The 18343-nt window shown below is 39.2% G+C and overlaps 1 protein-coding gene across 2 annotated transcripts in view; it reads left to right on the top strand.

Annotated features, from left to right (window-relative positions):
* The window catches only part of svila (supervillin a), a 72068-nt gene that overhangs the window by 23438 nt on the left and 30287 nt on the right, over window positions 1-18343 (top strand). For both annotated transcript variants that reach the window (XM_066663267.1, XM_066663266.1), the window contains exons 2-11: window positions 3869-3929; window positions 4800-4885; window positions 6276-6342; window positions 6489-6634; window positions 7325-7967; window positions 14873-15763; window positions 16108-16272; window positions 16943-16983; window positions 17814-17878; window positions 18074-18192. In XM_066663267.1, coding sequence (XP_066519364.1) covers window positions 6335-6342; window positions 6489-6634; window positions 7325-7967; window positions 14873-15763; window positions 16108-16272; window positions 16943-16983; window positions 17814-17878; window positions 18074-18192 — 2078 coding nt within the window. In that variant the 5' untranslated portion in view covers window positions 3869-3929; window positions 4800-4885; window positions 6276-6334. The remainder of the gene's footprint in view (window positions 1-3868; window positions 3930-4799; window positions 4886-6275; window positions 6343-6488; window positions 6635-7324; window positions 7968-14872; window positions 15764-16107; window positions 16273-16942; window positions 16984-17813; window positions 17879-18073; window positions 18193-18343) is intronic.

Here is an 18343-nt window from a genome sequence, read left to right as displayed (position 1 = left end):
GAAGCAGTGTAGTAAACATTTTATAGGTTTGTTTTTTCCTTCTGAAAAGCAGGTTAATTTTATTTGTTCATTGATTTCCTCATATTACAACATTTCACATTGATTTGCTGTTTTTTCTGATATTGGAAGAACATTGGTAGGTGGCAATTCATGTTGAACGTTGAACTGTTTGACCTGCATTTTTATCATCTTTTCACAAATCTTCATGCTGAAAGTTAAATTGCAACTTAATACTTAAATACTTTTCCTAGGCTCCCCGCTAACCAGGCCATGACATATTATAGACATGAGACAGAATACTGACAGAATTCTTGTGTCATGCATCTTATCTCCTTTTTAGAACATTAACCTTGAGTGACTGGGCCTTAAAACAGGTGTGCAAATTATGAGATGTCTCAGGGGGAGGAGGAAAGGAAACCAGCATCCAGCAGAACCATATAAATGTCCAGGCTTGTTTATGTCACCCAGGTTTTGTAATTAGAACTGTGGTTGGAATATTCCAGATAGGTGTGTGTGTCAGTGGCAGTCTGTGTGTATGTTAAACAGCTAAGGAATAGCAGGCATGCCATTAGAAGTGCTGTAAATGTCACACTAGACTGTGTATGATTATCTTCTCAGCATCATGGGGCACGGGGCCAAGTAGAGCAACTGAGCTGACACAAACAAGCATGACTGTCAAGCCTAAATGTAGCACTTCCATTGTGTGCTAAAATAAGATATTAATGCTGTTTGTTGTTGTTATTATATCTGTTTATTTATTTTGGGGGGGGGTGTACCATATTTCTGAGGTGCTTCATGTATATTGATGTATCTTTTGAGGCAGAAATATTAAAATGCTCATTACACATGTAGCTCAAGTTATGGTAATGGACACTTGTAATGTAAACCATACACTAGAACTTCCTAAAATAAGACTAAAGTCTGCCCCTCCGTCACATTTAAGACAATGCAGTTTTGCAAAGACTGTGGATCATGAAGAGTTACTGTTGTAAAGACTTAGGACAGGGGTGTCCGGACATTTTTCAAAGGGGGCCGAACTGGACCATATCTAAATTCTTAAGGAGCAGTTTCAATTTACAAATATATTATTCCTAAATTATTCATAACATTCATTCATTCATTATCTGTAATCCTTATCCAGTTCAGGGTCGCGGTGGGTCCAGAGCCTACCTGGAATCATTGGGCGCAAGGCGGGAATACACCCTGGAGAGGGCGCCAGTCCTTCACAGGGCAACACAGACACACACACACATTCACTCACACACTCACACCTACAGACACTTTTGAGTCGCCAATCCACCTGCAATGTGTGTTTTTGGATTGTGGGAGGAAACCAGAGCACCCGGAGGAAACTCACGCGGACACAGGAAGAACACACCAACTCCTCACAGACGGTCACCCGGAGCAGAAATCAAACCCACAACCTCCAGGCCCCTGGAGCTGTGTGACTGCGACACTACCAGCTGCGCCACCGTGCCGCCCTTATTCATAACAGTCTATTCGAAATATGAAAAACACATTTGTCAAGTTTGTATTCATTAATATTCTTTTTTTTTTTGCTGCAGCCATCACCAAATGTCATTGTGAATTAATTTGCTGGTCCAGAAAAATGACTGGATTATGTTAACACAGTGGTGCAATATCCTATACATTAACAAACTCCCTGTCAGAGATGAGGTCAGATTGTAAAAGGTTTAAGGATAAGGGGTTCTGTTAGGAGAATGAGTATGATGCTCTAGGTTTGTACCTCAGCAGCTGTGAATCAGCATGCAGGTTTGTCTATTGATTTATTTTTAGTTGAAGGGGGGAAAAATGTAGCTGATAATCTTGAATGTAATCATTTGTCATTAATATTCTTTTTTTTTTTTTTTTTTTTTTGCTGCAGCCATCACCAAATGTCATTGTGAATTAATTTGCTGGTCCAGAAAAATGAATGGATTATATTAACACAGTGGTGCAATATCCTATACATTAGTACACTGCAGTCACCATCAGGTGAAAGGAAAAACTGCCAAGTGCTAGCAGGCCTCTAATGATGTATTCATAAGTGATGCCGCAGGCCAATTAACATCTTACGTTTCGCCCGGGGGCCGAACTTTGAACATCCCTGACTTAGAATAATATTAAATTAGTTTTTTTCTTCCTTCTTCTCCCCCCTCTGACCTTACACCAAACAACTTATGTCAATTTAATCTCGAGAGTTTAAGTGTAAAGTTGTCAGGACTGCTGGCTTAAGTATTTTTTTCTTGTGTTAATGCTCTAATAAAATCAGCCATGTAGAGATATTTTAAATAACTAATATTCCATAGACAATTCATGCCTCTGCTTGAGTAGCTGAGTCATAACTCCCTGTCAGAGATGAGGTCAGATTGTAAAAGGTTTAAGGATAAGGGGTTCGGTTAGGAGAATGAGTATGATGCTCTAGGCTTTGTACCTCAGCAGCTGTGAATCAGCATGCAGGTGAGTGATCCTTCCCTTCAGTTGACTCCTGTCTTCACTTCAGGCAAATTGCTCCTTTTGTTTACTCTGTTTTTTCAGTTTCTTAGTTCTCTCCATTTCTGCAGTCACTCTTGCCTCATCAGCTGGCATTGTGCTCTGAGGTGAAAGGGGATTCCTGGCAAGTGTGGAATGTTTTTAGCAGATACTCTTTCCAGCTGTGAAAACACACTCAATACCAAAACACAGCAGAGACCAGAGAGAAGCTTCATGGCTCTCCCTCACTGTGCCATCTCAAATAACATTTGTAAAGAGTGAGGGACATGTAACACTGATTCACTTACTGGCACGAAAGCCTCACACATATGAATGGGCAGTGATGTGTGTGTCCAGCAGTCTATCCATCTGTGTAAGAAATAGAGAGAATGAGCTAGAGTAGAAACACATGTGGTGGTGTTGTGTTTTTGTTTCTCCTTCTTCCCCACCCTCCTGCAGTATATCTCTAATATCAGATGAAGACAAGTATGGCTTCATCTTTCTAGATGATATTATTTTGGGTATTGTAATGAATATTCTCCATACCCAATTAACTTAATAAAAGCAGCTTGTATTGTGAGTGTGAGCTCATAGTGATGTATTGACTTTGGCATGTGTATATGTGTTAAAATCTGTGGTAAAATTGAGTGTACGTTTTGGATTTAATTAGAGGTTTCTGTATGTTTCTTGATTTGGATCCACCCATTGAAATAAAACAATAGTCAGTTTGTTTGTGAATCTGAGAAACTCGGATAAAATGAGTAATTCTGATTTTGTACGAAGTTTTATGTAAATATCAACCACTTCAGAGTTGTCCAAACTACCCATTGGGGCTCTCCAGTCAGTGTTGGTTTCACATTTCTGTGAGAGCCCAAAGATGAAGTTTAAAGCAGCAAAAGGAACACAGAGCACAGAGAAATAAGAAATAAATTTAAAAGCCAACTTTTCTGCTCCTTGTACCTCACTCCTGGGTGCCCCTCACTTGAAGTTAAACAGATGAAACCAGTAGCTCTGAGCAGGGCAGTTTAGACAGGCTTAAAGTGAGGTTTTGGCTGGTCTATGTGGTATTTTGACCAAAACATGTCACAGATGTTGCAGGAACGTTATTTAAAAAGGGATATAATACGTTACATTTAAAATCAATTCACATTGATTTTTCTTTTTAATAAAGTAAAACCTATTGATTTATAACACATTAATAGAAGCCATAGGGTCTTTTAGTACAGTTGGGTTTTGTGGTATGCTAAATGCCTGGACATTGGAGTGATTGGTTTACTGAGCAGTACCTCATTTAATTAAAGCAGTACGTCTAATTAAATGAACTCAGTGTTCTGTAATACTGTGTTATTTATTTATGTTTGTAATTCTTAAATGATTGTCTTTTTTATTTGTACAGGTATCACAGGAGAGAGCAACACCAAAGTTGGCAAGCCCAAGCTCCAGCGTAGGGCTCTTAGGCAAGTGTTGTTTACTCTACATTTCTCATCCTTAGCAGATTATTTCTGTAACAACTGGATTAACTTGTAAAGCTCAGTGTTTCAGTGAACTGCAAATAATCAATGAGCTTAAATAGCAAACGGCTGTATCTGCTCGTGGGGATCAGAAACGATCAGAAGTACAGTCAGTCATTTTTGTAATTTGTTTTTTTTGATGAGTAATTAAGAGAATGTAGTTGTTCTTTGAATTGAGAAATCTGTATGGATCATGAGTTTTACTTGTTTTTATTTTCAGTTGAGCCCAGATTTCTGAAATGAATGTAAAAGGGGATATGTCCAACAACACATTTTGCCTTATACAAACAAATGCACAAATATATATATATACTTCATACTAAAAAGATGTTCCCATTACACAAATGGTTTCTGCGTAATGACCCAGATCAGTCGTATCTCTAACAAGCTCAGCATTACACTAATCCATTCCTCTATAGAAGAGTAGACCCACAGAGACAGATAATGAATGCTACTTTTACATTTCTCACGTTTCCAGAAATAGCCTGGATTTGTTTTTGTAGTTATTTATAAGACAACACTTATTCTTTTTGTGCCGCTTTGACGTGCTTGAAGATGCTTCTGTGACCTTCGTGGGGTGTTTTATAACACCATTTACTGGCAAGAAACTATTTTTCTGTCAGCACAGTATATACAGTGAACTAATTCCAGTCATGGGATATAAGCTTAGAAAGCTCTTGTAGGTTGTGATATATTTTTCTCTCTTAAAATGCTGCCTTCCACCTTCTGACAATGTTGTTGTGAATGGCTTATATATGCTTAAGCACTTTATTCACTTCCTTGTGTCCAAGCAAGTATTCTGTCTCTTTCTCTCAGTTTCCAGAAACAGTTCTCTTTTGAGGATAAAGACGAGGCTCCTCAGACCAACAAGGCTGTTGATTCTCTGGCCAGTCTCCCCAAGGGTCAGTACAAATTGTCGTATCATCTCAAAACCACTTGCACTTTATAGTTTTGAATTGATAAAATGATTGTTTACTTTGTTCCACTGCACTTATTTTGCTGGTATTTTTCGAATCTTTGTCTTTTAATATCTGTATAATTTCTCAGAAAAGACAAATGTATTATGTCAGAACATGGATATTTCCTTATTTACTTTCTTCATTTACTGGTTCTTTGGGTGGGTTTCTTAGTCTCAGTGCGTTTAGTTTTGGGGGTTGGGCTCTATGTGGATTGATGGACTATTTTTGGCCTGCTTGTGGTCACCTGTTCTTAAGCAAGTGGTGATCTCTGTGTAGTGGCCCTAAAAGCTACTGTATTGTGTAAGAAAGACTAATATCCTTCTTACAATTTGGTTATTATTGCACTTGGATTGCAAAAATGGGAGAACATGATTTAGTCAATCTAACACAGGAACAGCCTCCATCTGGTAAGATCCCTTTAAACAGATTAATTTTACGGTGAAAGGTAGTTGAGGGACACAACTTGTTCTGCGTTTATAAACCAAGATTTTGATATTCAAACCTGTCCTGTGTACACATTAAATGTCAGTGTATTGTCAACAGCAGGATTGAGACTAGGACTTTTAATGGGAATATTTGGTTTGTCTATTGATTTATTTTTAGTTGAAGGGGGAAAAATGTAGCTGATAATCTTGAATGTAATCATTTGTCATATTGACTCATTGTCTAGTGAAATGTGAAGATAATTTTTTCAGTCAATTCTCAGTTATCTTGAACTTTTTTTGTGCAACAGTTTAGACATTAGGCACCACTGAACTAGTGGTAAACGTGGTTACACCAGTGTGATTCTCTCTGGGGGAAAAAAAGAAACACAAAGCTTTGACTGAGGATTTCTTTTTAAAGCAATATTAGGTGTAAACATTCAGAAACTTCTTCATGCACATACTCTGAGGTACTTTAGGCATGTTTTGGCTCATAGCAGGAACTTCATTCCAGCAGCTGTGGTGCTCTGTGAAGGCCAGGAAAATCTTAGTGTTGCTTGAAAGCTTTTGGATTTTAATGGATACATGATGATGCTGTGAATGCTTGTGTAAGAATGATTTCTTTACTGATGAGGCAAGTTTGTGCATTGCAAAGTGGAATAATTTTTTTTTTCTTTTTTTGTTAAGTATAATACTTAATCCATCTTTATTAACAAACAGAAGCCCCTTTTCCTGCAATAACAATGACTTGCGTATTGTACTGCCATAGTATTTATTTTTTTTTACTAATTTAACCCCTCATATATGGTGTTCTCAACAACATTTAAGTTGTGAGTTTTGATTCCTTTGAGTTTTGTTTTATGTTCAGAGACATAAACCTCACTGAGACAAATGTTTCTCTTTCTCTGCAGTCTCAGAGCTAAGGAAGCATTTTGAAAGCATTAGTACAAGCCAGAGTGACTGTTGGGACATGAACAGGTGAGACCTTTTAATCAACAGTTGCGCTAATGAATTAGAATACATGGACATATGTATACATTAGCAAGCTTCAAATGTGAGTGTTTTTCAGTGTCTATCATCCATTTCAGTGATACATTTACATCTATCCGTCTCGCTCCTCTCAGGAAAGAACGAATTTCACGGCGCCTGGAGGGAATAGACAGCGACGTTCAACTTACCCTTCCAAGTGCCGGTCTGGTGACCAATCGGCTGCTGGAGGAGGACACTCCCAGATACACTCGAGCAGCAGACTCATGTGACCCATGCACAAGTAAGATGATGTTAATGGTGAAGAGGGCTTGCATGGTATCTTCATTATCAGTTTTTCAAAGAAAAAACAATAACCCACACTTGTCAAGTTGAATATGTATAATTTGTTTCAGTTTTCCAAAAACATGATGTACAGTAAATGCTTACAATTAAACATTTCACTTTTATACAGACTACTATCTAAGACATGTCTTTAAGTGTCCCTAAGTGTGAGTAGGTGACTGGGTGGGTGTGTAATGCCTTATGATTGACTAGCACCCTGTCCAGGGTGTGTTCCCACATTGCGCCCAGTGATAATGGTTGGCTTTGAACAATTAAATAGCTACTAGATTAAATGAAATGCTACAGTATAGTAATCCTTTTTCATGTGTTAATGATTTTCATTGCAACATGGAAGGGAAAAAGTAATTAAATTTAAAAAGTACAATAATAAAATAAAGATAACGTAAAAAATAATTTTGGCTGAAGACTGTGTAAACTGCCTAAAAATAGCAGCAATGTGGTTAATTTCATATTTAAGTTCATTCATTTTAATAATCCCAGTGTAATACTGAAAACATGATAGTTTTGATCTCTGACACTTGATGGGAATTTTATATATTTACCGTCCAATCCATGATTAACTCTGATTACTGAAAATAAACTGTTATGCAGTTATTAACTTTAATTCCCTATGACTTTTATTCCTCAGTTCCTCTTCAGCACTTTGGTAAAGATGAAGTTTCTGGTGTGTTGGACCTTCGAGACTCTGAGTATGTGTCCAGATCCCAGGCCCACACTGACCCTCCCTACAAGCCCAGCTCTGCGGAAACTGCTGAGCAGGAGTCCAAAGCCGAGCGAATCGCCCGCTACAAAGCCGAGCGTCGCCGGCAACTGACCGAGCGCTGCCGCATCCTGCTGGACGAAGAGGTAGATGCTGACTTCAGCGGCCACTACTCCAGAGTCCGGAGAGAGCCTGAGGGTTCTGACCGGCAGTCCAGGCTTCAAGTGGAGGGGAGGGAGGGTGTGGAGCACAATGCCTACACCTCCCGCTCTCGCTCTGTCCGGACAACTGCTCAGACCTCAGAGCAGGATTACAACCAAGAGTGCATTGGCTCTCTGTCTGAACAAGAGAAGAGGATGAACCTGGAGAACCAGCGGAGAGCACAGGACAGAGGAGGAGCAGCTCCCGACCCCTCTACTATATACATGGACACTTCAGGATTTGCAAAAGTTCCCGCCAGAGAACAGGGGCTAACAGGAGTCCCCAGCTCACCCATAGCAGGCCAAACACCCACTTCTCCTGGAAATCAGCTCATTGATCAACAAGCCCACAATTTGCTCCTCAGACAAGGGTAAGCTGACTATTCTCAGCTGTTATGCTATGATGTTGCCATTTTTCTTAATGTGACACACAGTATGGACTGCTTTACTTGTCATTGTCCAAGTCTAAACCTTCAGAAAGGTCATAGATTGCAGAAACAGAGTTGTTGGTAAGGCAGTACTCACAATTTTCCTTCTACAGTGAGATTCGTTCTGAATATCTAAGCAAATACTGCATCTCAGGAGTAGACCCAGGCAGGGTCAGAGAGAACCATGCCTGAGCCCACCTCTTTAAATGGGCCTGGATGTGAATAAGGCATGAAGTGATCACACTAGTCAAACGAACTGGACTTTGTGGTTCAAATTTGGTTGGGCATGGTACGGATCACAGTGTGAGTACACCCAAAGAAAGTCCTCAGGGACATAGGTCTGTTTAATTTAGCCTGTCTATCTATTTTGTGGATAATGCAAAATTGTTTCATAGTCCACTTGGTATGTTCAGCAGATTTTACTTGTTGAATTAACCATTATTCATAGCCAAACACATCTGAACAAATGAAATATGAAAGGTTTAAAAAAGGCAGATAAAGGGTTGATATGTTAATTTTCTTTAACTATTTCATCTTGTTCAGGGCCACAGTCACTGGGCACAAGGGCGTAAGTCTGTCACAGAGCATAACTCACTTACCATAAGCAAGAGCCATGTGACAGCATCACTAAATTTTGCACCACCATGTTGCACCTACATCAAAATACCTCGTGTTCACAATGTTTTGACCCTGCTGCAAAATAGTTCAGCCTTTAAAGCAACATGTATATACACAACTATATATACAGCGAGTTTTTTATTTATTTATTTTTTTTCCTTTATATTTTGTCTTTAACGTTACCCACACTACATTGCACCTAATCCAAATATGCAGGACAACCAGTCAGCCACCTATACCACCATCTATTTAATGTTATAGCGGTCAAATATCATATTTCCCACCACTAGTGCAGGTGAATTTGATATGTTGAGTTGAGCATTGTTTTTTACATCCCAGAATGTAGATCAAAAACTGTATTCAATGGACCCTGAATCCAGAGATAAATATTGGGTCATTTTCTGTGGTTGTAATTTGTGAACTGTCAAAGATTTTACTGAAAAAAGATGTGCCTTTATATGAATATCCACATCTGTTTTCAAATAGTTATTTTCTTCTTTATTTCGCTTAATTTCTGTGTACTTAAATGCCCCGTCTACTGAGAGATGTTCATTTGCAACTCATCTTGCATACTTCTCCTTTCAGCTTCTGTTAAATCAGACTTACTTCCCAGTGATAACCCTCTCTTTTTTTGCTCATTTTTTGACAGAGGGTTGGCCAACAGTGCTCTGAATTTGTAATGTCTTTTACAGATTCATTCCTTCGGCAAAACCAACAGATCCTCTTTAAAGTGGCACCCACAGTGCTGGGTGCTCTCTCTGTTCTTCTTTAATGTTCACTTTATCATTATTAATTTGTCTCTTTTCATTCTAGCTGTATAGTTCTCAATGAAAGAACGATGTAGAATTAACATGTATAAACTTAGATTTAACTGTCAACAATATATGCTAATATATAATATAACAATACAACATTTATTGACACACATGCACATTTCAATGACTCTAAACAAGTAAAACTAATAGGATGTTATTGGATCATGTCTGAAATTGCTGGTCTTTATGTAATCAGTAAAATTTTGCTGTTCCCCACTTGAGTCACAGCTCTAAAAATCTATTTGGTCCTGGATTGCTGAGGAGGGCTAAAGGACATTACAATGCAGCACAGACATTTCATTTACCATAATTCACAGCATTTTGAGCAGCTAATGCTTTTAGTCATTTTACATGGAGTAATGAGCTTTCTTAAATATTTAAACCAATGTCGGCTACACAACACACAAAGTATTGATAGCTCTTACACAGCATTACAGTGTAACTTACCAAAAATACATAATACACCAAAAAAGCCAGGGCATTCATTGAAAAAGCACTGGTCACGTTTCTCATCTAAAGCAGAGTAATGTCCACTTAAATGAATTTAAATGAATGAATCTATTTTAACAGGCTTTTTGCTAGATGTACAGTGAAGCCTCATTTAATGAATGCTTAATGTTTAATTCTTATGAATAGGACAAAGCCCAGGTCTGAATAGGACAACATCTGTGTGCAGACCTGGACTGTGGTAGGCCTGTTTGTGACCTCTGTGTCAGAATATGGCACATACTGTATAACTTTTCATCAGTCATAGAGTTGCAGTTAATTTTCAGTGCACACACATGTCAAAGTATCAACTGACTTTAGTGAACTCGTATGTTAGTAAAAAATAAAAGTAAAGCACCCATCTAGATATATTGCACCACAAATTGGCTTTTTTTTTTCTTTTAATCATTCATTCCCAAGTTGAACTACTATGCCTTTCTATCTCATTCTTGCTTATGATGAGAAACTGGGTCCCACTTTGTCCCATTCTTGCACATTTTACTTAAGTAATCTCTGTTGCAATTCAGTTTGACATGTCAGCATTACTTTCTTTTGACTGAATTGGGTTAAAAGTTTAAGACATGGCCTTAAAGCAGCAGGTCACTGCAGCTCAAGCTCAAATTTCATAAACTGGCAACAGCTCCTCTTCTGTGTCAGGTCAGTGCTGTATTACTGTCATTGCTGGAGGGTTACAGTCACTGAGACTGGAAGGTTTACTCTAACTTTTTACCCTCATCATCCCCTTGACGTTCTACAGCATTCAGATGTTCTTGAGACATTACATGTGATTTTAACAAAATGTTTTAAGAGACGGATTGGTTTTTGTCTATGCTTAGTATGTTCAGGATTTTTCTGCATTGGCATTACTGCTGTTTACACTGTCAGTTTTAAGGCTCAATACAATTTTTCTTTTTCTTTTTTTTTAATTGACTTCTCATGCATGCATTGAATGTTAAAATTCCAATCTCTTGTTTTAAATCTAGCTTGTGTACTTCTCCAGGTTCCTTGAAAGAGTGATTTTTAAGATCTGAAATATGAAACACATACGTTCATTATTGTGTGGTGTCCCATGAATAATGACTAAATTAAGCAGGTGATTCACTTGCATATCTCTTGCTGCATTTAGCTCCTCTAGCCAACCAGCCAGTCAGTGGTCACTCCAGACTGACTCAGAAGGTGACACTCACTCCCCAATCAACTGGCCCTCCAGGTACCTGCCTTTCAGGATGATTGAGTGTCTGACACACTCTTTAATACCTACCCCATCTAACCTTATGGCAATGTTCAAAGCCATCTTTAGACCCTTCACTTAGACCAGTGATCCCAAACCTTGGTCCCAGAGGTGCACTGTATATTTTACAGTGTTCCCTGTTTCCAACAGACATGATCTAAATGCAGAAAACTAACAAGCCCTGTCTTGAGCTTAGTATTTATGAACAGGGAAAGCTTTAAAATGTGTCTGATTCTGTCCAAAGCTGTGTCCAAAGGGCCATAGGACTGCTACAGGTCAGCCAATGGTTAAGGTCTACATTACTATTAGAGAAGTGGAAATATAACCTTCTGGTCCTTTAGAAATGGATATGTGAGTAAGTTTGCTTATTAATAGTTTCAATTATGGTAGGCTTTGTACTACAAAATAAAATTTCATCTCATTTTTGATAATAATGCATTCTCTTAAAAAGAAAAGTCCTGCAAATACTAGATTTTGTATAAATGATGAACAATATAGATTATTATTTAGTCATCGCAGCTTGGATGAATATGAAAGTCTAGGTGAAGGGTTTTGACTTCATTCATATCTAAACTGACCCTCTCATTGCCCTAACAAGAATATCTACACACCTTTTCCATCAGCCTCATCCCTGTTGAGAAGTGGTGGACCTCTTTTTTTTTTTTTAAGCTTTGTGTGTGAATCACTTCTGGAGTTTACAAGATCAACAGCTGCTTTTTAACAGCACTAATTACCAGTCAGCTCATCAATTAAACAGGCACTGACTCATTCCCTATTCTGTTTCAGTGTGGAGCACTGTTTGGGGGGAAAAATGTTTTAAATCCACAATCTTTGTGATTATTACTGATGTTTTGTTTTCATTATATTTCCCATCTGATGAATCAAGCCCAGTGTCTTATTCACTTAGTTTGAAATGAACACTGCTCATGAGAGATGAAATGTGAAATGGGAGAATTAGCCCTGGAGGAGATATTCTGATTTAGTTTGAATATGTGTGAAGGGTTGAGCAGTCAGAAAAAATGCCATGCTGCCATAAGCTCGTTTTATGGAGAAAGTTCCAATTTTTCATCCATTAAAACTGGCAGGCAAGGATACTGTGCTTCTGTATCCTCCTGTGACTCTGCTAGTTAGTGGCTGTGATTGGGATAGTTTGAGTGTATAGACATTGACAGTTTCTCTTGCTGTTTACATTAATGGCAATTACCTGACATAATTGTATCCAGCGTGGCTTAGAATTCCAATCATATTACAGTGGTAGGTCAATGGTAGTGCTAGAAATCTTGCCCTAGGACTCATATTGTGCTTATAAGTGGGAGATCTTACTCTACGTGTTCACTTGCCACTTCATCACATCATAATTATATTCATGTCAATGGAGAGAGCTTCCACATACACAGTGCATGACAAATTGTGTTTCAATTTTTGCTGCAGTAGATTCTGATGTGCAGGCTTGTCAACCAAAAGTTCCAAGGGTGGGCAGGCACAGGCAGACGGTGGATGAAAATCCAAGATGGAGGACGGTGCTGGGAATTCTTTCCTGGTTCTTTATGATGCAAAATATAAAAGTTCACTTCCTTTGTGCCTGGCAGTGTGTCACTTAGTGTTCTGGTTTGTCAGGTTAGGGCAATTTTCATATAGATGGCCCAAATGTTTTTGTCTCCTGCTGGATTTTCTGGCCATGTATACACCATTTAGACAAACAAGCTGCATGCATATATGTCCATTGTTTAGTGTGTAAGCACATTACACATATAGAACAGGGAAAACATTCCACTTATCCTCCTCCATCTTGAATTTTTGTTTGTCACCTGCCTGTGCATGCCCACCGTTATTTCTATTGGTTGACGTGACTTGTGGTGTAAATACAGCCTCTAGCGTGTAGACACAACGCACTACATCTAGCCAATAAGGTAAGAGTAGGTTATGTCATGCAAGTGTCCTACAGAGAAAGTGTTTCTTGATGTTCATATGGTAAAATCAGAGACATCGAAATGCAGTTAAATCTGGTATGATGAAATACAATGGGGGAAAAAGTGGAAGTCGACACGTATATTAAACCTTTGCATAGAACGCTTCAATATTCATGTAGAGGAGTGTTGAGAGAGAGAAATATTTGGTCCTGGCTCGTCTCTTTTCACTTGCCTTGAGTGAACAGACTTTTCCGAGTGATTTCTTACGTGCGACCAAGAGAGGAAGCACAAATGGAAATAATAACTACAACAAATCAAGTTCTTTTTAAAATACTTTCAGTTTTTCTTCTGAATCTTTCACAATGAAACTCAGGTTATGTTTATATTGTTATCATATTCACTGATAGCATTATACTGTCGCTATCAATGTTTAGAGACATGCAAAAACATATAATATGGAGATTATTCTTTCTCCTGAGCAGTTGGTGATGGCTTCCAATGTTGTTGAGCCACATGAGGCTCATTAAGACATCTCTGTTCACACTGTGGTCATGTGAAAGAATCAGCAACAAAGCCTAATACTGGAGGAGTGAAAAGATATACATTCACTTCTGTATAATGTTACAATTGCAGCAGTGTATCACTTAACAGATGAAGAAATGAGTGTAGTGACAGCTGTTCAGAAAAAAAAATAAAGATAAACTATTTTATAGTACTATTCTATAGTACTTTCTAATGTTCTGCCATTTTATGGTTTGTTTTAAACCATAAGAAAAAGCAGGCCACTGAGTGCTTTCTCTGGAATTAAATGGTTTTTTTTGTGCAAGAGTTTATGTAGAACATTATCAAGTACTTGATACTCAATGGTTTAAGCGAGGGGCTCTTGCCATCTGCCTGCCCCCTGTGGAGAGCTTAACTTGAGTGTTAACCTTAAAATAAATTAACTGTAATTAAAGATTTAGAGTGAAACACTGGCATACCACCAGGGAGCAGTTCCATTTACATTAACACATTTATTTCACAATATGTTGAAGCAGAAACGTTCAAGCACACAACAAATTGTTGATTTCTCTCTCTCTCCATTGCTTCACAACCTACAAAGAATGGTTATGGTCTTACAGGCTTGCTTTAATGAATAACCAGTTAAAGGGATGAATATTCAAAGTGAGTTATGGTTTAATTCTGTAGCAGTCTGAACATGCTGTTTCTGCCAGTTGTAAGTGACTCCAGCTTCACATTCCTTTCAGCTTCAGGCAGTATTTGTTACGGTACGTCTGGGGAATGTTTCAGCTCTAGCGCACATTTCTCATTACTGCTGCTGCCACAAGGAAGATGTACTGTGGTACTGTATTAGTGTCTCAGTGTTTTCCCAAAGGTTATCAGGGTGACAACTTGACCACGTGTTAATATGGCCAACCTGTAAATGAAATCCTTAAACATGAAAGATCAGCAGGACTTCAGTAAAGAGAAGAATTTTAATGTCTTTTTTCAGCTTCATTTTTGTTCCTTAGTTATTTAATGCTCTAAATGGAGATATAAAATTTCATCAGGTTTTAAATCCAAAAAAGTGTTTACTGGTTTATTGTATTGTTTGCATTTTACAGCTGTGTAATAGTGCCTCCCTCCTTTTATGTTTTTTTAAGCTTACTTTAAAAATAGAATTCCTATTTCTGCCCAAATGTATTGAATTTTGAAGAACAATGGGTTCCTTAACAAGAATATTCTGGAAATCAGGGAGACGTACTCTTGCTAGGTTGGTTTTAACCCTTCTTTCTCTCCTTCCTGAAGAGTCAGAGTCAGGGAAAAACTGGCTCTTGATGAGCAGACACACAGGAGACGTGAACTGGTCTCTAGATCAGAAGCTCCAGTGTACCGCCGTCACACACAGCCCTTACTGAACTACAGTGATCGCTCAACCTACCAGGAGCAACTGAATTCTCGGCTTTTTTATCAGTCCCACACTGACCGCCAAACTGAGAGCCACGACCCTGGCTACCATGGCTACCTCTCCATGGACATCGAGCCTGGCAACCAGGCACGGCCAGATGCCAAGGCTGAAACTGAGGAATGGGAGGAGCAGCAGGATGTGAGGGCTGTGGGCCTTCTGCGAAGCCGAAAGGCAGTGTTGCCCTCTGAAATTCGGAGGCGAGAGAGAAGCACTGAAGACTGCAATCGTGGAAGGCTTGAGGAGACTGACTTAAACTTGCACAACCAAAGTCGTTTTTCAGCCAGCAGAGAGGCAATGGAGGACCATAGAGGGAGGCATAGAGGACGGTCTAGAAGGGAGGAGGTCAGTGAGCATGTTTCCAGACTACAGGCTACTGAAGCAATGCATTCAAGATCTAGACAGGTAGAAGAAAGGGCAGATAGCTGGCATCACCAACGAGGCACCAGCTATCTGCAGGCCCAGGCTAGAGTCCAGGACCCTGCTTCATTGGTCAGTGGAAGATGGGCCCCAGATTCAGCAAGACCTGTATCCCAGTACATATCAGACACAAGCAGTGCCCAAAGCAGGTCTGTGCCCCCAATCCCCAACCAGGGACCCATCCATAGCCGAAAGCCTTTTCCTCAGGAGGCCATCACCAATGGAGATCACTTACCCACTGATGTGAAGGTTTCTGTGGCCCAGCTCCGCCACTCTTACCTGAAGAGTGCCACAAGCCCTCAGAAAGCTGAACAGTATGTGATGAATTAATAATTATCTCAGCATTCGGCTCATGCTAGTGTTTCTCTCTGGGACTAACCTCGAAAAATTAACCAGTTCTTGAATCTCTTCAACTTCTTAAAGAATAACTGCTTGCCCACTCTAACCACTACTGCTTGTTACAATCAGTTATTGTTATCTTCAGCCTTCTAAAGGGGCCTGGGGTGCTGGTTTGCTAACGGAAGATGTTGTCCACCATTTTAATCTGGGGACTTTTTAAAAATTTTTAATCATTTTATCCTCTGCAGCTGCACTGAGCCTCTTCTTCCTTTTCCTTCCTCTAATGCTGCTGCTTGTACCCTCTGTTTTGTGGTGGTAGGGAAGAGGGATTTTCTACAGTTGCAGAAGTGCCCTGGAGAAGTGAGAGAGCTAGGAACAGATCCCGACCCCCCAGACGATATATAGCACCCTCTGAGGATAGAAAGACCTCAGAGAGGTTTAAAACTCAGCCCGTCACTTCGGCTGAGCGACTTGAGTCTGATAGGTATTGCTTTACCAAACATGCACAAAGTGTGGGGTGTGTCTGAAATATCATTTGCACAGCTTGTACCTGTCACAGACACAATGCTGAAAATGTGTGATTTCGATGTAAGGTCTGTGTGGTTTACAGAGCATCTTGCTAATCTAACAGCATGTTAAACTTTTTTTGAAGGATATATCCAATGCACAAGAAAATGAAATTGATTATATAATATATATTATATACATTTCTCTCATTTATTCTTAGTACATGCAAATTATGAATGATTCTCAGATTACGAATGCATTGTCCTAAGTAAAAGTACATTCATTCATTTACCAAAAAAATGTTTCCATTATTTTCCAATTGGCTTAGACTCCAAAGGTCAGCTTTTATTAAACAAAGGCTTCATTGTTGTTTTTCCTCTGTCCTGTGGTATGTTGGCAGGAACTTCTAATACTGTAATGTAATGCTTTCTGGATTTAACCATTTTAATTGTGCCTGATTGCCTTTGCTTTCTGTTAATCTAGCTCTTTCTCTCTCCTTTCTCAGAATGCAAAGCTTGCTGACCACTCTCTTGACTACTCACTCTGTTGCTTTAGATTGATTAATTCATTATCTTACAAGTTGCAGTTGCTTGCACTTTTGAGTACTTTGCATATCTAAGGTTGTTTTGGTTTTACCCTCTGCACAGGTCTTTCCCAGCCCCAGCCCCAGAACAGCAAGCCACTGAAGGTAAGTCAAACATATTTTTCAAGTCAGTAGCCATTGCAAGATGTTCAGCGTTGCTTAAAAGTAGATCATTCTTTGCAGTATCACAAATGTACTAAGATGTACCTCTTTTATAATTAAGTCTTTTAAATGTTATTTAAGGCTTTTTACCAAGCAGTGAAAACTTGGTCTGAGTTACGTGAATAAGGTGATGTCACATTAACACAGATTAATTTAAAAGGGGAAGATCAAGTTATCTTAAGTCCTAACAAAGAGCACAAAAATTGAAACAAAGGCAAACGGTTTGGCTTTAGAGGTAATAAAGTGGTACGTTGTTTGATGTATGACAGCAACACATTTCTGAAAATTAAAAACAAATTAAAAAAAAAATCCGTTCACAATAACATACTTTTATTACTTTTTCATTTTTGGCTGAGAATGTGTTTGTACCCTCTGCTACAGGGTTTGTAGTTACAGGCCCCCATTTTTTATCGGTAAGGTCAGAGGACCAGGCTCGTCCCACCTGCTGGCCTGTGTCACAGTTTTCTGCTTTAAAGTCATGACTGTCCAAATTGAGCTATAGTAGATGTAGTGCCTCCTAGCAGCAGGACATGGCAAGTAGCCAGTGTCTGAACTCCAAACTTCAACTTGTTGACAACAGGAATAATCAGCCTGAAATTGGTTATAGTGTGGAAAGCAGGAATTTCTGCTCCTTCCCCCCCTCCCATCCCACCGGAATATTTTCACCATGTGTGTTGTCCTCTGCAGGCCATCTGCTGTAAAAACGTTCTCACGAATATTCCTTCACTACTCCTTTCCCCTTTTTCTGTGTCCTTTGTCTTATTTTTTCCCAGTGGATGAGGAGAAGTTGGATGAGAGAGCAAAGATGAGTGTGGCTGCCAAGCGCTCTCTCTTCAGGGTATGTTTGTGTGACTGAGTGTTGGTATGCTGTGTTTCTATTACGCAAACTTCCAACTGGACACACGATCCTTCACGTGCACTTCAATGAGTTAGGAATGTTGTGGCTTTCAGTGATTGATTTGACTTAGATTTAAATTAGCATTGGGAAGTTATTTCTCTTTGGGTTTTCATATAAAGTTCTGTGTTGTCTCAGGAGCTGGAGAAGAGTGTAGATGGCACAGCTTTAAAGCCAGCCTTAGCACGCAGACAGAGACGGGGCCAGAGTCGCTACCGTACACAGCCTGTCACATCAGAGGAAGTCGTCATTGCTACGTAAGCACAGAAACACAAACGTGCACATCCAGATGTTCGATGTCTCTGCTTCTGTGTCTGTATTTCAGTCTACTTCTGTTTCTGTCTCCTGCTTAAGTCTATTACAGAGAATGTGATAGTCACATCCAGCAACTGACTTTTAAATATCACA

The sequence above is a fragment of the Hoplias malabaricus genome, chromosome 3 (assembly GCF_029633855.1).
Source record: "Hoplias malabaricus isolate fHopMal1 chromosome 3, fHopMal1.hap1, whole genome shotgun sequence".
In the NCBI taxonomy this organism is placed as follows: domain Eukaryota; kingdom Metazoa; phylum Chordata; class Actinopteri; order Characiformes; family Erythrinidae; genus Hoplias; species Hoplias malabaricus.
This window is presented reverse-complemented; position numbering and strand designations above follow the sequence as displayed.